The sequence below is a fragment of the Nomascus leucogenys genome, chromosome 12 (genome assembly GCF_006542625.1).
Source record: "Nomascus leucogenys isolate Asia chromosome 12, Asia_NLE_v1, whole genome shotgun sequence".
Taxonomy (NCBI): Eukaryota; Metazoa; Chordata; class Mammalia; order Primates; family Hylobatidae; genus Nomascus; species Nomascus leucogenys.
Genome location: NC_044392.1, coordinates 97,005,331 through 97,028,826, shown reverse-complemented (window position 1 = coordinate 97,028,826; position 23,496 = coordinate 97,005,331). Strand labels below are relative to the sequence as shown.

The 23,496-nt window shown below is 41.2% G+C and overlaps 1 protein-coding gene across 1 annotated transcript in view; it reads left to right on the top strand.

Moving 5' to 3' along the window:
• Positions 1-212: 212 nt before the first annotated feature.
• ST6GALNAC5 (ST6 N-acetylgalactosaminide alpha-2,6-sialyltransferase 5) overlaps positions 213-23,496 on the top strand; it is a 192,351-nt gene continuing 169,067 nt past the window's right edge. Inside the window, exons 1-2 of the mRNA XM_003260222.2 lie at positions 213-495; positions 1,308-1,547. Of these exons, the coding sequence (XP_003260270.1) occupies positions 481-495; positions 1,308-1,547 (255 nt within the window). The 5' untranslated portion in view covers positions 213-480. The remainder of the gene's footprint in view (positions 496-1,307; positions 1,548-23,496) is intronic.

Sequence of the window (23,496 nt, the reverse complement as noted above, 5' to 3'; positions counted from 1 at the left end):
TCGCAAAACAGAAAATTTAGTTTGCAAATTTTCAAATGGCTATCACGTTCAGAATCCAATCAGGTTCTCCTTCTTTATTACTTGATGACTTCTTCAAAGATAAATAAGCCCGCGGACCAAGAAGTGGGTACACTGGCTCGGTTAACTCTCTCTCCCCAGAAATTTCACTACTGCAAAGATTATTATTTGGGGGCGGGGACGGGGATGCAGAGGTCTTTAGGACCCAGCAGGCGGCGGCAGGCGGCAGTTGTGTAGATCGCTGAGAGACTACGAGGGTCCGGTTCAGTTTTAATTCTGTCTCTAATCTCTGCAACAGCCGCGCTTCCTGGGTCCCGCGGCTCCCGCGCGCGATCTGCCGCGGCCGGCTGCTGGGCAAAAATCAGAGCCGCCTCCGCCCCATTACGCATCATGGAAACCCTCCAGGAAAAAGTGGCCCCGGAAGCGCGAGCCTGAGGATTCTGCACAAAAGAGGTGCCCAAAATGAAGACCCTGATGGTGAGTCAGTTGTGGCAACTCCACTGGGCAAAGAGGGGGATCCCCGGGCTCACGGTCCGCGGGACGCACCGGGGAGACTCCGGGACGCCTAACCCTGGGCCGCGAGGTCGCCTGTTACAAAGGGACAACTTTTACCCGCTCCGCGTTCCCTCCCGATTCTCCAGCTCTGTCTGGCTCGGAATCCCAGAGCCAGGATGGGAACTCGGGTTGCCTCGCCTCCTAGATCTCCGGCTAGAGGTCCGAGGGGGTGGCAGAGAGCTGCAGGAGCGACGGAGGAGTGGGCAGATTGCTCCAGGGATGGCGGTGCCCAAAAGCAACAGCCTGCCAAAAACTAAGAGGGACGGGGAGGGGGGGACCTTTGCAGACTTTCTTCGTTTTCTTAGATTTCAAACTTGCAAGGATCGCAAGGATCCAGGGCCCCAGGAAAGGAGGGGTGTGAAGGACTCAAGATTCCAGAAGCTTGGCTGGGGTGGCTGCGGCAGACGGACCCTTCCCCAAAGTGCAAACCCACCCCTGTCCTCGGCCCCGGCGCGCTCCCTCCCTCAGCCCGGGGCCGTCCACCACCTGCCCTCTACCGAGAGATCTGGGCGGCGGCAGCCGAAAGCAGCGACGCGCCCGGAGCAACCCTTGCGGTACGCGAGGGGACGGTGCTTTCTCTGTCCCAGCTGCGTGCGGCGGGGCTGGGGCCCAGGCCGCCCCCCGCCCCAAATCTCCCCCACTGGAGTGACCACCGCGCAGGTGTCCCCGCTGGTCGCGCTCCTCCGGTGTCTGCGCTCAGCCGCTCTCCTCTTCTCTCTCCCGCCCGCCCGCAGCGCCATGGTCTGGCAGTGTGTTTAGCGCTCACCACCATGTGCACCAGCTTGTTGCTAGTGTACAGCAGCCTCGGCGGCCAGAAGGAGCGGCCCCCGCAGCAGCAGCAGCAGCAACAGCAGCAGCAGGCGTCGGCCACCGGCAGCTCGCAGCCGGCGGCGGAGAGCAGCACCCAGCCGCGCCCTGGGGTCCCCGCGGGACCGCGGCCACTGGACGGATACCTCGGAGTGGCGGACCACAAGGTGACAGCATGCCCGCCAGCCCGCTCGCCACTCAGCCTGGGGATCCCGCACACCTGAGCCTTCCCCCTTTCCCGGGGCTGGGAGGCGCTGTGAGTAGGTGCCGTTCGGAGGCTGGAGGGGAGTGGACCCGCTGGGGTAGGGTGAGCTAGTTCCAACTTGGTATGAATTCTTATTTGGAGAAAGACACAAAGTTTTGTAGAAAATAGGGGTGAGGTGAGTGGACCCCAAAGCCTAATTTCCCAGCAGAAATCGGCCCTGGAACTAGAACTCCCTGATCCCCAGAATTGCAGCTGCGGATGGAGGTCCGGTTCCTGAAGCCTCGGGTTTGGTTGCCGAGTCGCTCCCTGGTGGGAGGAAACTGGGGATGGCGCGGGTACCAGCCTGAGCGTTCCTCTGACCCGGAACCGCAGGGTGAGCGCAGCCAGCCCGCGGCCACTGCTCAGGATCCAACGTTCCCCTCTGATCTCTCCAGCGCATTGCTTTGGGCTGAATTCCCTCAGCCCTGGGGAGCGGTGCCCAGGCAGGCATGGGAGACTTGAGGCACAAACTCAGCTTCTGTTGGTTTGAAACTCATCATTGTGAGCCTGTCTTCCTCTGCCTTCCGGGAAGCTGCTGCATGGAGTGGCTAATAATTAATAAGATGAATTTTTAAAAATTGGGCCTCCTTTCCCTGGAATAATAAATATCTGGTTTCAGTGTGTGAAGCCTCTGGGAGAATCCTAATCAAGTTTGCTGATTCTGAAGATATTTTAATACAGTTTAAATGCATCCCTCATTATTTGAAGCTGCTCATATGTTTTTATTAAAACACAATTCCACTCTCTATCTGCTTTATAAAGCTAGAGGATTTCTTGAAATCTCCCAATTATTCTTTTTATTTTACTAAATTTTACGGTTGTGAACCGAAGTAATATACAGTAGATGCTCCTTTTGTGTGAAAAGCTCGCTCTAACCATGCGTGAAAAAGCCAAACTTTTTAAAAGTGGCATTCAAAGTATTGCCACACACCTGTTTAATACATAATGCTAAGGATTTGAAAGGTATAAAAGAATTTAAGGCAGGACCCAGTCTTACGGATCTTTAAATACCTGAGGACAGAACAATATACCATGAAATGTGTGTAGGTAGATAAACCGATAGATAAAAATGTATAATAAATGCTAGATATGAACAGTACTGTAGGGGTGCAAAAATGAGAACGATGACTTCCTTGGAAAGATCAAGGAAAGCTTCTTTGAAAAAGTGGAATTTTGCAATGGGAAAAATTCAGGGAAGCAAAAAAGGAGGAATCAATTTCATCAGGAAGTGATTATTTATTTATTTATTTATTTATTTATTTATTTATTTATTGTTGTGGCAGGAGCAGGGGTTGGGGGGTGGGGGTGTTAGTAGACTTAAAATCCAAAAGCAGAAGGCTATCAATTTTACAATTACAGCTTTTGTTTCCTCTCTTAGTTGTTGATTGATTACATGCTTTGTATCTGCATGTGCAAGCAACCGATAAGGGCTGGAGTTCTAGGAAAGTTTAGACATTAGCTTCTGACTGTGGATGGTTGTGGCGTTTATGTGTAACTGGCGTATGATGGATATACTGAGATCATGGATTTCCATGGCTATTGTTTGGTGGAAATTACTATTTAACACTTGTGAAGCTTTGATTAATGGCAGCATCAAAAGGTAAATTTGCTGAAAGTTTTGATCAGCTTTTGGGAAGAGATTTCTAATACTTTTCTTCCTGTGTTCTTCTGCTGGACAGACACCAGCTAAGAATATTGAGAGCTTAATGCAAAGTATAATACCCTAACGCTTATGTTCAAAACACTGTTTATTGACCACAAATATATTTGATTTCAATTTTTGTTTATCAGAGCTTTATTTTATTAAACAAAGAACAGTCCTTTTCAATTTGGAGGGTGGGATGTTGATACTCTACATGGGAAATTGAAATGATATGTAGTAAAAGGGTTTTACAAATTGTGAAGTGCTATATGAATGATCAATATTGTGTGAAAGTCATTGGAATTCCTAGTAGAAGAAGGTCTTTGGAGATAATTATGAATATCAGTGAAATTATCTCATGGAACACCAACATCTCACAGAATTCTATACCCAAAGGTTTTGAGGGAGTTCATGTCACCACAAGCAAAGGAACAAAGGCATATCTTAAAGTCTACATCTTCTGTTTAGACATTATCCCAGTTGTCCCACTGAACTAAATGTAAACTTCTCAGAATGCATTAACTCATTCTCTTTACTGCTACTATTTATCTGGCTGCAAATTGGGCAGAGTTCCCTTACAGATGGTCATATGAAGGTGCATGTGTAAAATGTTGTTTACGTTCTCTCCAAAAGTTGCTGTTTAATTAGGTTTATTTGAGATCTTCCTATATTCTTGCATAGGCAGAGGTGGAAGACATTTGTTAGAATATTGCTAGGAATTTTTTTCCAATTAAGACAGGGGAGGGTAAGAAATGAAAGCTTTTCTATTCTTATTATATTTCCAGATGATACTCGATTGCTTATTTTTTTTTACCCTCAAATCAGGCCTCAGGAAAATGATGGAATATGCTAGATGTGATGACCACCAAGCCATATGCTGCTGCATATTGAATCAGAATTCCGACACTCTTTTTTATCTGCCATTGATTTACAGAGTCTGGAGAGAGTTACAGATATTATTTAGGAAAATGTTCACACCTCCATAGCTGGAGGCCCCAAAGACTGATAAATATGTAGTGTTTATGCTCAGTTACATGATGCTGTTAACATTAACAGTTCCAAGATTAAATTCAACAGGTGGTCCTAATCCCCAGCACCTGAATTTCACAAATCACAGCCTGTCTGCAATGATGGTCTTGTCTCATATGGCTGCAGACTGAATTACTGTTGAGATTAAATCACTATGTGCTTTCATTGAAATATATGCTGCAAGTCAAGTCAGTGATGAGTGGCATGTGTTGAGGCTTAAAATATCACTTTTCATGGTCATATTCTCTACTTCCTCTTTCACAAACTATGTGAGCTGCAATTGTAATTTCAGTATCACTAAATGAAGGCTACATGGAGTTTCTTGTCATAATGAAGGCATTTTCTGTTCGAGTCTTTCTCTTCTTTCCCAATCCCTTTCCCCAGACCTCTTCCCACAAATGTTCCACCAACTCATTTCCGTCGTGTTACATGTCTGTCTCTTCAGGTACTATATCTGTATTCTAACACTACTCTCTTGGTCCCGATTTGTGGAAGCCAATGATAACAAGATTGCTTAGGTACAACTGAAGAAGCCAATTTTCATGGCTTTGGGAACCTTCTGCATTTAGAACTGCAGCCTAATGTATAACCAAGCTAACACACACACACACACACACACACACACACACACACACACACACACAAGCACGCACACACACACATTAAATCAAGAAATCCTGGCCGGGCGCGGTGGCTCACGCTTGTAATCCCAGCACTTTGGGAGGCCGAGGCGGGCGGATCACGAGGTCAGGAGATCGAGACCACGGTGAAACCCCGTCTCTACTAAAAATACAAAAAAAAAAATTAGCCGGGCGTGGTGGCGGGCGCCTGTAGTCCCAGCTACTCGGAGAGGCTGAGGCAGGAGAATGGCGTGAACCCGGGAGGCGGAGCTTACAGTGAGCCGAGATTGCGCCACTGCACTCCAGCCTGGGCGACAGTGCGAGACTCCGTCTCAAAAAAAAAAAAGAAAAAAAAAAAAAAGAAATCCTCAGAGGAAAGCTCCAAGTCTTATAGCAAAGTGGAGGGGAACATGGAATGCAGTTCAGTTTCCAGTCTGGATCTCGTCTGGGTAGACGAGGTCATTTGCCATCTGGTAGACCCTGTGAAATGAAACTGTGAGCTAATTCCCATTTCTAGAGGACAGGCTCTTATCACAGAAGGCCCACTACCACCCAGGCTGCCCTTTACTGAAATGGCTTATGAAAGGGCAGTGATCAATGGGATCTACAGCTGAGCAGCTATCTCTTTGCTTCAGAAGTAGCCCCTAGGGATGGATTTTACACATACCAGTAACATACTTGTCCTTGGTTCTTTCCATTTTTAGGCACTCAGTTATTCAGACAAATCAAAATTGCTTAGTGTTAATACTACTATTACTATTAACTGGTAACTGTCCAGTTGGAGTGGTAAGACAAGTCAATGCAAGAATTGAAAAACAGTGATCTAAAGCCGGAATTTGGATAAATGCCATCTAACTTATTTTGAAATTATGGGAGGAATATTCCTCCTTTAGAAAAGTATATAAATTATCAAATACAAGTTTACATAATTTATTTGACCACATTTTATGACATTTGAGTTGTGAATGAATGACTGAAATGAATGCTAAATCATTTGAATCTCAAGGAAATTAAAAGTGAGCTAATTTTCAGTGCTCAGGTATTATAAAATGTAATCTGCCAATGATGATGAAACCCTGTTACCACAAAGCATCAAACCCCCAAAATCAGAAAAAGAACACTATTTCATGGGCGAGGAGTTGCAATAATGTAGTTGCTTTTAACAGGATAAATGTTTGTTATAACATTTGTTAAAATACTTAACCTTCCTTAAATCTGTGACAGCCAGGATAATTTTTCCAGCTTCCCACAGGGGTAATTTCACGATACCACTATCCTCCTGTATGGCGGATGAGTTTGACCTGGCTCACCCTTAAATTCCAGGCATGCTGGCTTTCCTGCTGATCTGTAAACATTCATTCTGCCTCAGGACCTTTGCACATGCTCTTTTCTCTTCCTGGAAAGCTCTTCCCCAAGGTCTTTTGCATGGTTGATTCCTTCTGGTCATTCAGTCATCAGGTCACATGTCATCTTCTTGTGGACCACATTCTTTAGCTAGCCCCCTCCTCAACAGTCATTCTCTGTCATATTAGCCTGTTTTATTTTCCTTATAACACTTAACAATATCTGAAATAATCTTAAAGTTTATTTGTCTATTTTCTGCCCTTCCCCCAACTGGAATCTAAGTGCTGTGACAGCAATGTCTTTGTACATCTTATTGACCAGTTTAGCCCCAGGACCTAGAACAGTATCTAAAATTTAATGGGTACACAATAAGTATGTATGGAAAGAAAGAAGGAAGTGAAAGTGGAGGAGAGAAGGACAGACCTACTTACCTATGTCAAATTTTTTCTCTGCGAGAATCATCAGTGCAGTCTCAAGACCCTAGTATGTCTCATTTTTCCTAAATTTGTTCTGCCCACAAAAGTAATTCTAGTAACAGGGAGGAAGAAGAGGAAATGATTTAAGAGGAAAGACAAAAGAATCTTTGGGAATGAGATTTAGGGATCCATGTTTAACAAGCTTCCTTTTTAAATATTGCACACATTAAACTTTGAGAAACACTGTTTGAAATGTTTTTAATCATCACAATGTGTAGTTCTGTAGCTAATTCATTTCTAGGTTTTTGAACTAATCATAGCCCTTGGTAAATACTTGTTGAAGGCCTAATAGTTTCAAAATTGGGCATTCTGGAGGAAGAACACAGTCCCTACCCTCAAAGAACCTTTGATCTAATAGTTGCAGAGAAAAGACAAAGAAGCAAGAAAAGTTCAATAATAAGGCAAGCACTGAATAATAATTTGAAATCAGGAAGCAATAAATCAAGGCACTGACTCTAAAAAAGAGATAATTTCTGTGATCTTTCTCCATCTATAAAACAAGTTAAATTCTATTATTACCTTAGAAGTTTGTAAAGCTTTCAAACTAATATTCCACTCTTTATTAGCCTCATATCTCTTCATGCGTGTGTGCAGGATATCCAATGAATAATTAGTGAACAAATTGGATATCAAAGCAACTTCAAAGTGGATTGATTTTAAATTCAAAGTATTGTCTCTTTATGATTTTTCCTTTGGCATGACATAGGGTCTTCTGCACTCATTAAGTTAAACCTTCTTAAATGTCTCTGTAACATATGGTGACCACCTTAACCAAGCTAAATCTCTTACTTATTGTAATAGTCAGGGTTCTCTAAAGAGATAGAGCTAATAGGATAATATATATATATGGGAGTTTATTAAGTATTAACTTAATAAATGAGTTTATTAAGTATTAACTTACAAGATCACATCTTCCCACAATAGGCTGTCTGCAAGCTTGAGGAGCAAGGAGAGTCAGTCTGAGTCTCAAAACTGAAGAATTTGAAGTCCAATATTCAAGGGCAGGAAGCGTCCAGCATGCGAGAAAGATGTAGTCTGGGAGGCTAGGCCCATCTCACCTTTTCACGTTTTTCTGCCTATTTTATATTCGCTGGAAGCTGATTAGATTGTGCTCATGAGACTAAGGGTGGCTCCGCCTTCCCCAGCCCACTGACTCAAATGTTAATCCCTTTTGGCAACACCCACGAAGACACACCCAGGATTAATTCTCTGTATCCCTCAATCCAATCGAGTTGACACTCAGTGTTAACCATCACAAGTCCACCCCTTGTCAACTTGAACTCATACACATCTCCTGAGATCATACATAATCTTGAAATAAAGACAATAATGAGATCATAATAATGCCTAACATAATACAACTGTCCTTCATACAACTGGAAATGCACCAACCCCCAACCCAAATACTATTACAAAAAGTTAACAATACTTAAATGCTGATATACAGTCAATACCTCTTATGTCACATGATAAAGGAAAAGGAAATAAAATTAAGATATTTTCTTAGTACAAGTGTATACATGCACAAATGTTTTTAACAGAAGAAGGAGGAAATACTCACGACAATTACAGTCCTCGGTTCTGCAGCTGCTCAAGTAGCTAGTAATGATGACTACCTTCTTCTACTACCCATTGTATTCCCTTTGCCTTCAGCAAGCACCTCAGCAGGTCGTGGTTTTTTTTCCTGGTGGAGTGATCCAAACCTTCATTCCTGAAGGGTCTGGGTCATTTGTAGTCCTACCTGGATTGGACGGTTGTAATTTCCCATTGACTTTAATCACAGGGCATGGTAATAACCTAATGGACACCCTAATGGGTCTCCTGTATTCCATGCATACTCTTCCTTACCTCTGTTGTGGAGTAGCGGACTGATCTCATCTTGATAGTCTGGGTCAGTCACCCCAGCCAACACTGTAACTCCCTTCTTAGCCTGTTGACTTAAAGGTAGGAGGAATCCAAGGTGTGCAAGTGGCAATCCTAACTTTCAGTTTAATGGGATCACTGTTGTGTCTCCAGGTGTCAGCGTTCCTCTCTCTGGAGCTAAGACCTCTAGGACAGCAGAACATAATGTTGCAGGGACAGGAAGCAAAAATTTTGCTAGTGGATCACTAGGGGTGATGGTGAGTGGTTCCACTTCCATTTCCACCTCTTGATTCCTGGACCCGTGCATCCTGGCTATGGGAGAAACAGTACCATATATTGGACACTGATGCAGAGCATACATCCCTGCCACCATGGCCTTCTGGAGAACTTTGCCTCAGCCCTGCAAAGTATTGTCACCTAGTTGGCATTGTAATTGTGACTTCAAAAGGCCAGTCCACTGTTCTATAAATCCAGCTGCTTCAGGATGATGGGGAACATGGTAAGACCAGTGAATTCCATGAGCATGAGCTCACTGCTGCACTACTTTAGCCATAAAGTGAGTGCCTCGGTCAGAGGCAATGCTGTGTGGAATATCATGATGGTGGATAAGGCATTCAGTGAGTCCACAGAAGGTAGTCTTGGCAGAAGCATTGTGTGGAGGATAGGCAAACCCATATCCAAAGTAAGTGTCTATTCCAGTTAGGACAAACCTCTGCCTTTTCCATGATGGAAGAGGTCCAATATAATCAACCTGCCACCAGGTAGTTGGCTAATCACCCCAAGGAATTGTGTCATATCGCGGGCTCAGTGTTGGTCTCTGCTGCTGTCAAGTTGGGCACTCAGCAGTGGCCATAGCCATGTCAGCCTTGGTAAGTGGAAGTCCATGTTGCTGAGCCCATGTGTAACCTCCATCCCTGCCACCATGGCCATTTTGTTCATGGGCCCATTGAGCAATGACAGGGGTGGCTGGGGAAAGAGGCTGAGTGGTGTCCACAGAATAGGTCATTATTAAAATCCTGCTCTGCTGAAGTCACTCCATGTGAACACTCACACGGGATACAAATATCTTCACATTTTTTGACCCCTCAGATAGGTCCAGCCACATACCTCTTCCTTAAATTTGTCACCAATTTTCCAATCATGCTTCTTCCAAGTCCCTGACCATCCAGCCAAACCATTGGCTACAGCCCATGAATCAGTATATAATCTCACATCGGACCATTTCTCCTTCCATGCAAAGTGCACGACCAGGTGCACTGCTCGACGTTCTGCCCACTGGGAAGATTTCCCTTCACTGCTGTCCTTCGGGGATGTCCTAGAAAGGGCCGTAGTGCTGCAGCTGTCCACTTTCAGGTGGTGCCTGCATAACCGTGCAGAACCATCTGTGAACCAGGCCTTAGTCTTCTTGTCTCTGTCAACTGATCATAGGGAACTCCCCATGAGGCCATCTGTGTGGGCTGAGGGAGAGAAGGCAGGGTGGCAAGAATGGAGACCATGGGCATTTGAGCCACTTCCTCATGTAACTAAATTGTGCCTTCAGGGCCTGCTCAAGCCCGATCACATATATACCACCTCCATTTGATGATGGAATGTTGCTATGCACGACCCACTTTTTGGCTGGATGGGCCAGAAAACACTCAGTTCATGATAGGCAATTCAGTTTGCATGGTGACTTGATGACCCATAGCCAAATGTTCAGTTTCCACCAAAGCCCAGTCACAGCAAAAGGAGGGTAGTTATCCGTAGAAGATGGCAGGGCCTTGCTCCAAAATCCTGGAGGCCTCTTCGGTGATTCACCTTCTGGGCCTGCCAAAGGCTCCAAACAGCATCCCTATCTGCCACTGACACCTCAAGCATGATTGGATCTGCTGGATCATATGGCCGAAGTGGCAGAGCAGCTTGCACAGCAGCCTGAGCCTGTTGCAGAGCCTTCTCCTGTTCTGGACCCCACTCAAAACTGGCAGCCTTTCGGGTCACTTGATAAATGGGCCAGAGTGACACACCCAAATGAGGAATGTGTTGCCTCCAAAATCTAAATAGGCCCAGTAGGTGTTGCGCCTCTTTCTTGGTTGTAGGAGGGGCCAAATGCAGCAACTCATCTTTCACCTTAGAAGGAATATCTTGACAGGCCCCACACCACTGGACCCTTAGAAATTTTACTGAGGTAGAAGGTCCCTGAATTTTAGTTGGATTTATTTCCCATCCTCTGGCATGCAAATGTCTCACCAGTAAGTCCAGTGTGTTTGCTACTTCTTGCTCACTGGATCCAATCAGCATGATGTCATCAATGTAATGGACCAGTGTGATATCTTGTGGAAGTCAAAAGCAATCAAGGTCTCTCTGAATAAAATTATGACACAAAGCTAGAGAGTTGATATACCCCTGAGGCAGGAGAGTAAAGGTATATTGCTGGCCTTGCCAGCCAAAGGCAAATTGCTTCTAGTGGGCCTTATGGACAGGAATGGAGAAAAAAACATTTGCCAAATCAATGGGTACATACCAGGTACGAGGAGATGTGTTAAATTGCTCAAGCAATGAAACCACATCTGGTACAGCAGCTGCAATTGGAGTCGCCATTTGGTTAAGTTTATGATAATCCACTGTCATTCTCCAAGATCCATCTGTCTTCTGCCCAGGCCAAATGGGAGAGTTGAACAGGGATGTGGTAGGACTCACCACCCCTGCATCTTTCAAGTCTTTGATGGTGGCACTAATCTCTGCAATCCCTACAGGGATGCGATATTGTTTTTGATTTACCATATTTCTAGGTAGAGCCATCTCTAATGGCTTTCATTTGGCCTTTCCCACTATAATAGCCCTCACCCTACCAGTCAGGGAGCCAGTGTAGGGGTTCTGCCAGTTACTAAGTATGTCCATGCCAATTATGCATTCTAGCACTGGGGAAATGTTTACAGGATGAGTCTGGGGACCCACCAGACCCACTGTAAGTCAGACCCGAGCTAAAACTCCATTAATTACCTGACCTCCATAAGCACCTACTTTAATGGGAGGACCGCAACAACATTTTGGGTACCCTGGAATCAATGTCAGCTCAGAGCCAGTGTCCAGTAGTCCCCAAAATGTCTGATCATTTCCCTTTCCCCAGTGCACAGGTAACCTGGTAAAAGGCTGGAGATCTCCTGGGGGAAGAAAGATGGGAAAAAGAGTCACTGCATAAATTGTCAGTAATGTAGTAGGGTCCTTCCTCAAGGGGATCCAGGCTCCCCTTCATTCAAGGCATTCTGGGTCTGTAAACTGGCTCAAGTCTGGAAATTGATTGAGGGGCCAGGATTTCCTGTTTTACAATTCAAATGTGTCTTTTGTCCATTTGACTTGGAAGTTTTCTGCTTGTATAAATTAAGTAGAAATGCAGTAGGCTTCTTATCAATTTCACTTCTGGGAATACCATGATTAATTAGCCAATCCCAGAGCTCTACATGAGTTAGGCTATTCTGATTGCTGCTTTGCCTCTGCTGTCCATTACGGTAGCTATGCCCACCTTGCCTTTGATGGTTGAGTGCCACCACTTGGCCCCTGCCACCTCAGAATCCAGTTATTCCTACTGTATTTACATTTTGTAGTTGAGTGACTTGGTTCCCACTGTTAGATCTGACATACAGAGAAGATCAATTATAGGACTCTTCAAAAATGTGAGTGCTGCCCTCATAAATCTATTTCACAAGGCATTGGTCAAGGGTATGTCTTCTGGAACCTCCCAGCTGGGATGAGTAGGTCTAAAGTGACTAATCCACTCCACCATCCCAATCTCCCTAAGCCTTTGGGTCCCTTCCTCTACATTAAACCAGGGGAGATCAGGCATTTCCAGCTCACTCACAGTGAGTCATCTTTTAATTCATATTTCATCTAACCAAGCAAATAAACTATTAGAACCTTTTTTAACTCTCTGAGCTGCAGTATTAAAAGTAGAGTGGGCCCAAATCAATAAATTCAGCCTGATCCAACTCTATGTTCCTTCCACCATTGTTCCATACCCTTAATATGCATTCTTATGCCTGTTCTCCAGATTGCTGTTTATATAAATTAGAGAATTCAAACTGTTCTTTTCAAGTGTAGCACACCTCCTATTGGGTCACACTCTCAACCTCATCTCTAGGGGCCCACTGGGACTTTAGTTATAGGTCTAGAAGAAAACAGGGGTGTTGGGGTGGCTTCTGAGGAGAATCAACATTATTTGGCCTGGCGAGTGCCTCGGGGAGGCCATCACTGTCGCCTCAGGCAGCATAGGGTTTATGTCCTCAGACAGAAGTGGAAAGGCTATGGCAGTGTGGGTCAGGGAGGAGATGTTGCCACTACTGGGGATGGGGAAGCTGTTTCTTCTGGCAAAAAAGGTCCATCAGAGTTTACAAACTCAGTATCCCCAGCCTCATTAGGGTCCTCCACACATCCCCATTCCAAGTTGCAGGGTCCCATTCTTTTCCAATCAATGCCTTTAACAGTAGACACCGGGTGAGGCTGTGCATGCACCTTTTGTTGCAAGTTAGCCACTTACACGATAAGAACTTGTGTCTGTTTTCCACAATTTTAGCTCTTTCTCTATGGGAGATAAGACTCTCACTCAGGGCAGTCTTATCAGATTTGAGGCTCAGTATCTGCTTCTGAAGCCAGGAGACAGAATCCCTGAGTTCATCATTTTCCTTCATCACTTTGTCCACTGAACTTAGGAACAACCAACCAGCTTCATTATGTTCTTTGGTTCTCCACCTATGGTCAAAGGTATTAGGTATAGAGTCACTAAACTCCTTGCCTCTTACAAGCGGTGAATCAGGAGTGTCAAATGCATTTATTTTGCATAACTCTCTAAACAGTTTACACCAAGGACTATCAGTGTTTTCCACAATATCAGAAGTAGAGTTCTTGGCATTTTGGGGTCTAATCATATTAAGCAGCCAACTTCCCCAAAACCAACAAAAGAACTCCATCCTTAATATTCTGTTCCTTTAGAACCACTCCTGCTACAAAAATCTGTGTTAGTCAGTATTCTCTAGACAGATAGGACTAATAGGATATATATACATATAGGGGAGTTTATTAAGTATTAATTTGCACAATCACAGGTTCCACAATAGGCTGTCCACAAGCTTGAGGAACAAAAACAGACAGTCCAAGTCTCAAAACTGAAGAACTTGGAGTCCAGCGTTCGAGGGCCCAAAGCATCCAGCACAGGAGAAAGATGTAGGCTGAGAGGCTAGGCTGGTCTCGCCAGCTTCACTGGAAGCTGATTAGATTGTGCCCATCAGATTAAGGGTGGATCTGCCTTCCCCAGCCCACTGACCCAAATGTTAATCCCTTTTGGCACACACACACACCCAGGATTAATACTTTGTATCCCTCAATTCAATCAAATTGACACTTAGCATTAACTATCACACTCATGCTATGGTGAATGTGGATATAATTGTGTTGGCCACAAGACAGAATATTTGCAGTCAGGTCTGTCTTAGAAACATGATACCCGTTATAAAAGAGAATTTCCATAACCTCTAGGGTGAAGTGTCAGTACAATTTCTGCTTTGCAAATACTAGGATTATGGAAGATTAAGTATGTGAAAGGACTTTGAAAAATTAAAACATATCATTAATCAACAAGTCATTCCTTAAAACCTCTTATTCACCTACTATATACTCTTTGGACAGCTGTATAGGGTCTTAAGTATAGAATGACAAGGAGTGATTATCTCTTAAATAATATTGTCATCCATATCCCAGAACTTGATCCAGTGGAAGATCTCTCATGGGAGTCAGTGAATTTATGATCAAATGATTGGTAAAACTTGGCGGGGGGGTATGTGCATTTATGAGATGTGTTCAGATTCTTCTCCATAAGCTCTGAGTCTTAAACACTTAGTCTGGGCCTGGGACAAATAAATATTTTTATTGCATGCTCTATTCAATATGTCTTTCCAAATAAAAATCACAGGAATGCATATTCTCAGCATAGACAGCCCATCTGCAGTGAAACCTTCCCTGACTTATAGCCCAGGTTTGATCTGAGCTGTATGTTTTGTCTTCATAGCTGAGATCCCATGAGAATACTTATTCCACTTTATTGTTATTTCTTGTCTAAAATCATCTGCCTTCCCTACTAGACAACCATCTCTTGGAAACCAGGCATTTTTTTTTCTCTCTTTTTCTGTCATTGTAGTCCCAGCCTTTAACATAATGCCTGGCATATAATGAGTCTTCAATAAGTACTTGTTGAATGAATGAGAATATCTACATAAAGATTTTGTATTTCTTCTAAAATAAGCCTACCTTAAGAGTTTCTAACCATTTGGAGTTACTGAAAAGGAATAGCTGCAAGTCATAAATATCAATTCCTCCTGCCACAATTTGTAGGTCTGTAACTAATTCACTTATATCTTCTTGTACTAATCAGATCTCTTAAAACATACTCAGGATTTCAGAGCTAGAAGGAAAACTTAAGGATTATCAAAAGGAATTCCAGAGTGGTTGTGTGATTTGCCCAGGGTCGTGGGTTAGTAGCAGAGCTGGGGTAAAATGTCGGTCTCTGATGTGAACATCATTACCATAAGGGAAATTCAGTGCCAACATCTTCTGAGCAGTGACTCAACATTATTTGGACAGAATTTATTAAAATGAAGAGCCTAGGCCTACCCAGTTATTGAAAAGGAATAAATATTTAAACATCTTATTATTCTGAAATGTATATGAGAATGTGCCTCTGGATAGTTAAAAAGAGTCTTCCACCAACCGCCAACTTTGCAATGGGTGTTTCAGAGACCACATATAATGCATGGCACTAATTAATTGAAAGAGTTTTCAAACCAGAGTAGATTTTTGTCTTTAAAACATAAACCAAGCCAAAAGGAGTGTCATGCTTAATTGTTTGCAAAAAATTTTCTGACCAGAGCACTCATTTAGTTGAATTACCTTCTCCACAGTGGAGAAGGAAACATCATCAGGAGATTTAGTTAACCAAGTGTTTGAAGAACTACCATTCTGCAAATATCATTGACTCCCCCTAAATTCTGAGATGTAATACTTACTCTAGGATGGAATTGCTTTAGGCAAATAAGAAACCATTTTACCTATCATAGGGAAAATTAACCCTGATCATTGCTACAGCTCATGAAAAGGAAACTTTTTTAGTATATTCACTCTTAATGGCTAAGGAGGTGTCTGTAGAATTCCTGGGAAATGCACAGAGTCTGAGTATTCTCTGGCAGACTGAAATGCAGTGTCAAATAATTTTTCAATAAGAAAGCACATTCTGGAAATTAATTGCACATATGAGACATCTCCATCGACTGAACTGCAAGCATGATTGCATTTCCAACTTACAGATCTTTTCATGTTCCTTGCGTGTTTCCTATAGTTTCCCATTGCCTACAGGGTCAAGTTCAGACCCTCAGGAAGGCTTGCAAGGCCCAACAGGATCTTGCTGGCCTAATTCTCCAACCCTGCCCCCACCGCTGCCCTCAGCCTAGGCGCCATGCACCCAGGCACCGCGCATACCTTGCTGTTTTGTTCTTGTCTGCTTTTCCTTCAGCACCTCCTTTCTAAAGTTTTCCCAGATACAACATCTATGCAGAGTAGCCCCAACGTTCTCTTATGTCAGCCACACATCAGTCAGTCAATCACATATTGGCTGAGTAACTACCATGTGGCAGGCACAAGGGAGGAAACAAGATAAAGGACCTTGTCCCTACCCACAGGAAAATCAGTGGAGGAAACAAATGTTATAATTACCACACCCTGGTAAGTGCTAAAATATTCTCTGTATCTTACACATGCTTCTAATCACACAATATTGCAATTATTTTTCCACATGCAAGTCTCCCTGACTAGGTTTTACCTTTTTGAGGCTAAGAACATAACTTATTTTGGTATCCACAGAATTGAAAACTGTATCTCAGACATATGAAAGCTAAATAAATATTTGTTGAATGTTGGGTAGGCAAAGTTCTATTTTAATTATATGTAGTATGAAGAGATTTGACAAAGTCTGGCTAATAGACTATTAATTATAGGAATAGACAGAAATGATAAGTGAGGGCAGAAGGGCTTCAGGTATCTGACATACACATCTTTAATTTCTGTTTCCCCTTTGAATACAGAGCAACATTTCCTGACCTTTCCAGAACAGCTGACCAGATGTGGAGATGCAATGATGCCCATATTTGAGGCAGGCAGGCCCAGGCTATTTATTTGTTGTGAGCTCTTTGGAATGTCATAACTTCTAGGCTTGATCCAGTTTATAGAAGAGGAAGTTAAACTATATTCATTCATTCCCTCATTTATTAAATAACATTGTGTTTCTACGGTATGCCTAGCATTGTGTTCAGGACCCAGGATGCAATGAACAATGAATAAGATGTGATCCCCAACTCCATGAAACTTACATCTGTTGGGAGAGGCAGAAACACACATAAAATTTCAGTGCAGATTTGGAGAAGTATTATATGCTGTGGAGTTTGGATTTTATCCTGAAAGCATTGTGGAAGTCTTTAAAAGGTAAATTAGAGGAGTAACTCCATTAGATATGTGTGCCGGTGGATCACCCTGGCTTCAGTGTGGCATGGGTTAAGGTAGCCGTAGGTTGTAGGAAGAGGGACCAATTAGCAGACTGTTGCTTGGTTTGAGTAAGTGGCACAGCCAGAGGATGATGAAGAGACCCCAGGTTTCTGCCTGCCCTAAGTTTCTATGATTGGCCACCCTCCTGTGTCTGTGCAGACAGTCTGAATGCAGCTTCTCCAACAGAAGGTTTGTGGTTCAAGATTGCCTCACAATAGCTGGTAAAGAGAACTGAGGATGATCCCAGATGGCACTTCAACTTCCTTTAATTTTGAACCTTGCTGTGCATCTGAATGCCACATACTGACTTGAGCAAAACAGTAGTGTTATGGTTAGGGCTGAAGCAAGCTGTTTGTCGAGACTCCATAATGCATACTGGTGACAACAGGAATTAAACTCTCCACCTGCAGGAGAGCCAGCCAGTGGGGAGTAGAGTAAGTGCGCTGGCAGAGACTTTAGTATGTAAAAGTGCCACAGGGAAAGGGGGCAAACTTTATTCTAGAATAATCTTGTCAGAGAGATTGTTACATAATACATTTTACTAGGTATAGATCTGTTGGAAGTATAGGTTAGAGAATGGTTTTCTCTCCTTTCATTTCCCATATAGCTATAGAGAGAGCAGTTATCATTCTTTTAAGTCACTTAAGTTTGTTAACAACTTCTAAGGAAAGTAAAGTTTCCATTTCACTTGCATCAGAAGGAAATTGGCCATAAAGTAATGTAAAATTTGTCAAGAGGAGCCTGGTTCCTAATTCATTCAAAACCATTTGATTGGGAACACAAATGTATACATCTGAATGAACTCCAGTTTTATGGGGCATATATTTGGAGTTATATGGCAATGTTGCACCTACCAGGATGCTGCCAGGGATATAGCCAAGTTGTCTCTCATTACCTGAAGTGGTATCTGTCTCTGCTCTGTACTGAAAATCATAAAGATGGTTTATTTTATTTTTATTCCACTTGTACAATTTTTGAACAATCAGAGTGCAGGAAGTGATAACGTGCCACTTGTATTCCAGAACACGGAAAAGGGAAAGAGGACAGTAGGAACTTGTGTGTATTCCCCACTACCAAATCCCAGCCACACTGACTGAAGCTCCCACCATCACTAATCCCTGGAAGAATTATGCTCATTACTCTCAGTAGCAACTGTGTATGATTTGGGGCTCAGTTTGAAATGTGATGGGCTTTTAATCCAAAAGTTCAGACATAAAAGAGAAGGATGTCATGGAGAACAGGGTATCCCAACTGAACGAGCCTGCAGTAGTGAAGGCTTATCTTAGTTCATCTTGTTTTGCTGTAACACAGTACCACAGCCTGGGTAATTTACAAAGAGCAGAATTTTATTTCTCAGTTCTGGAGGATGGAAGTTCAAGGTCAAGGTGCCAGCAGTTGCTATCTGGTGAGGGCTGCATCCTCCAGAAGAAAGGAACACATCCTCATATGGCTGAAGGTGGAAGGACAAGAGAGAAAAAACTCCCTCCTTCAAGCCTTTGTAAAGACTCCTAATCTCATTCACAAGGGAAGGAGCCCTCATGGCCTAATCGCCTCTTCAAGGCCCCACCTCTTCATATTATCAGACTAACAGCATCTGAATTTTGGAAGAGTCCCATTCAAACCACAGCAGGTAAAGATTTTATAATTAGAACCAGAACCAAGAATAAATACTAGAGTGAGAAATGATACCAGTTTGCTTCTTGCCAGTATCAGAGAGTGTTTCCTTCTGGCTATACAGACATGAAATCTCAGAACTCCAGCAATTCTTCCAGTCCATGGGTAGAATAATTATGTCATTAGAGACATTGGAGCCTGCCTCTCCCATGACGGGCAGATGGCAGGGGATATATTTTATATGTCTTGGTTGATGGGTTTCAAGTAAAAGGGTGAATCTGCGAAGACCAGTACTCCTTGCCAACAAGCTCTTTATAAAATCAATTATTTCGTTTTGCTGCCTGAGCTCTCCTTTAGACTTTAGATTGAACAATCACTGGAAGTTTCCTAAATTTGTCATCATCCCAAACAGAGACTCTGTCATATTAAGTAATAACTCCATATTGTCCCCTTCTACCAGTCCCTGGTAACTTCAATTCTACTTTCTGTCTCTATGAATTTGGCTATTCTAGATATTTCCTATAAGTGGAATCATTCAATATTTGTCATCTTGTGTCTGACTAATTTTATTTAGCATAATGTTTTTAAGGTTCATCTGTGTTGTAGCATGTATCAGAACTTTGTTCCTCTGAATAATATTCCATCGTATGGCTTCCATTATTCCACGCTGAATAATATTCCATTGTATGGCTATACGGTACTTTGTTTTTCCAGTCATTAGATGATGGACACTAGGGTTGTTTTTACCTTTTGCCTATTAAAAATAGTGCTGCGATGAACATTGGTGTTCCCATTCATTTTGTGAAGTAACCCCCTCTTTTTCCTTCCTTCTCAGCCACATGGCAGCACTTGAGTCTCCAACTGTCATATCCATGGAGGCTGTCCTACTTCCAGCCGTCCCCACCTCCACACACAAAACTAAAATAGAAATTTTTTTTAAAGGGAGAAAAGAAGCTCTTAATTGCCCTAATTGCATTTCTTTCTTTAAAAATTATGTATGTTTTTGAAAAATATAGAAAAAATAAGAGAGGGGAAATGTTCCTGTACTCCTACCACTTTGGTGTAAGTAATGATATAATTTTGGTTTATTTCTGCCAGTTTTTTGCACTGCATTCTCTTTCAAACCTAAATGTGAGCATGTTATGTGTTCAGAAGTCTAAGTCTGTTTTGTTTTTGTTTTGCTGAAATTAAAATAGCCATTAAGATTTCCTTTGGTCAGTGTTTGCCTTTTATATCTTTTTCCATCCTATAATTTTCAGTCTTTCTGTGTACTTACATTTCATATATGTCCAAGTCTGCTCCTAATATTTTCAGAGCCTGAGGCAAGAGTACAAATAGAGGCCCACATACATTCTGATTGCTTTATTCAGTAATTATATCTTCATTTAGGAAAGATTTTCAAATTACAAATGTCTCATCTGACCGATTCCAGTTACAAATTGGATCTGAATAATTCTCTTGCTCATTTTTATTATTTTGGCTAGTAATTCAATCTTCATTAAATATAAAATGTGTTTTTTGAAAATTTTTTATGATGAATGCTTGACAGAGATTTACCCACTTTCATTATTTCTAGTTTTTAAAAATGTCAGTAGACTGCTTATTTGTGTATTTTTTTTTTTTGGCTTTTTTCCTCCTGAGATTTTTTTTCATAGGTTCTCTTTTATCATAATCTCAAATTCTTCTCATTCTATTTCCCCTCCCACCATACACACTGTGAAGCAGTGACTAGCTCCTTCTTAGCTGCAGTAAAACCTACAAATCTGTATGGCATTTGAACACAGTGACCATTTGTTTCAAGGATTTAGGGCAAGGAAATGTGGAGAAGTACTTTTTCTGGAATGTGAATAGTATTAGACACAGCGGTGGATGTTTAGGATTATAGATCATGCTGTGGCAGAATGACAAAGGTGTCAATGTGGTCTTTAATATAATTTGTGTGTTTGTGGTATGATGTGCCATTTAAAGCAGCGCTTCTCAAACATTAATGCTACATATGCATCACCCAGAGAAGCTTCTTAAAATGCAGATTCTGAATCTTTAGATCTGGGATGGGGCCTGACAGTCAGCATTTCTAACAGGTGCCTGAGTGATGCTGTTGCTGTTGGTCCAAGATCCATCTCTTGAGTTGTAAGACTCTGAAGCATAAGTCCAAAATCAGGGGTCTCTCTCATATGATATTAAGAGTGGTACTCTATATGTCCTATATGAATACAATATAGCTGTAATTAATTTTTAATTTGAAATTATAATCATTGCCTTTGAAGAGTCATGTTTAGTTTATTTACATTTATTGTAATTTTCTCTCTAAGTTATTGATATATTGGGATTTTTTCCCTATTATTTAAACACTGGCTTTGCATTTTATGCATTCTGTGCTTTGGGCTTTTTTTTTAAACTCTCCTTTTCACCTGGACCATTTTTCTTCTTATTCCATTTTTAGCCTGTATTAGTTTAAAAATTAAATGCTTGATTTCTATTCTTTCAATGTCATTCTTAAAATTTTAACATGTGTATTACCAAAGTCGTAAATGAATTAATTTTTAAATTTATTTTTAAATGGCAAATAAAAATCGTATATATTTATTATGTACAGCATGATGTTTTGGTATATGTATACATTGTGGAATGGCTAAATCAAGGTAATTAACATATGTATTGCCTCACATGCTTATCTTTTTTTGTGGTGAGAGCACTTAAAATCTACTCTGTTAGCGATTTTTAAAATACAATATATTGTTATTAACTATAGTCACTGTGATGTACAATAGGTCTCTTGAATTTATTCCTCCTGTCTAATTGAAATCTTGTATCCCTTGACCAACGTCTTCCCAGTTGCACCCCCACCCCTCTGGTAACCATCATTCTACTCTCCAGTTGTATGAGTTCAATTTTTTTAGATTCCACTTATAAGTGAATTAATTAATATCTTTATCCTCTTTCCAGATAATTCAAGGACCTTAGCATTTTAAGTCTAGTCAACTCTAATATTACATTCCATTGTATTGCAGTATTTTAGTCTTCTATTAAGCCTTCCAAACTGGATATTAGCATTATTGTGGTTGTTGTTTCAGATAGTCAATATTGATACAGATTTACCTGAATATCACCCATGATTACCATCATTCCTTCTTTCTACTTAGATCTCGATCAGCCTTCTTCTTGAAATATAATTTTTAAAAGGTCCATTGATAAAGTTCTGTTGGTGGTAAATACAGTTTTACTTTCTTTGAAAATATCTTTATTTTGTCCACATCAGTTATTTTCTTATTTAGTATTAAGAAAACCTAATTCCTGTGTTTTCTCCCCATCATTGTTAATATTGAGTTGTTTGCCATCAGGCGAATGTCATTACTTTTTAGGCATTCTAAACTGTTGTCTCTTTAAGTAAGTACATTATCTCCCCTTAATCTATTCTCTTCATAATGTTTTATTTATTTGTCTCACTATAATGAATTCTGGACAGTTTCTTCTGATCTTTCTTTCAGTTTGCTAATTCTCTATTCAGCTGTATCTAATCTGCTATTTAATTCATCCATCAAGTATTTTTTCCTTAGTATTTTGTTTTAATAATTTTATTTACTATTTCTAAATTTTTTTCTAATCATCCTGGTCTTTGTCACAGTATCTTCTTCTTTATATACATTTTATTTATGTATCTGATAACATTAATAACTTAAACCTTTGTAAGTATAAGTATGTTTTTAGTTTTTGTGCTGATTTTGTTCAAATAAATATATTTTGTATGTATGTTGTTTGTATTCACGCAGATGTGTATGTTTATCATCACTCTATGCTCATCTGGACTATATCTTTGGGAATTCTTCATGTCCTATATTGAAAATGCACTTCTTCAAAGAAAGATTACATTTGCTTTTGCCAAGCCCCTAGAAGCCCTACAAACTAGAACTAAAGCTTTACTAAAATAAGCCTAGACCTTCTGCACACATGCCAATAGTATGAATGCAAATCACAAATCTATATCATTTTTATGAATTCTAAACTTTTATGAAGCAGAGAATTTTTTTTATTCTTCTTCACCCAGAGCCAAGGACCAAACAGACAAGTTTTCTTTTACGTTCCCTATGCTGGCTGGATTTTCTTTTTCTAGTTTACTCATTCCTTAAGGTCATGGTTTTTCAGGTCTTCCCTCATTACTTAGGGTCAAGACTGTGCCCGTTGTGCCTCCACATGGCTGTTGAAATGCAAAGCTCTAGGTTAAAGGATCAGCAGTTACCCTTAGGGCAGCCACTGTCTGCAATGCCCGTTCATTATGCTAGATTTTTACTTCATTTTTTTTTTTTTTTTTTTTTTTTTAGCTCTATGGAGTTCTCTTACTTAACTGTTAACTTGCTTAATAAAAACAGATTTAAGAAATATTTTGAATGTTTAAATACCAGCTTTTCTTGGCATTCTGTAATGTGAGTGCTTGTATCAATGACAAATTTTAAAATATTATTTGTAAATTAAGTGGTTACTATGGTTAATTTAGAAATGCAGAAAAATAGAATAAAAAATTTTAGGAATTTTGTAAACTAGAGATAGCATAACCATTATAAACATGTTAGAATTTAAGATTTTTTTCCATATACGTTTTTACATAAATGAGATTACACTACATTTATCGATTTGAGCATAAGATATTCTCAAGTGAGAAAGTGAATGATTATATTGAGAGGTTGGCAGCAAATAATATCAAGTCTTTCCAAATGAAAACCTCAATTCTCA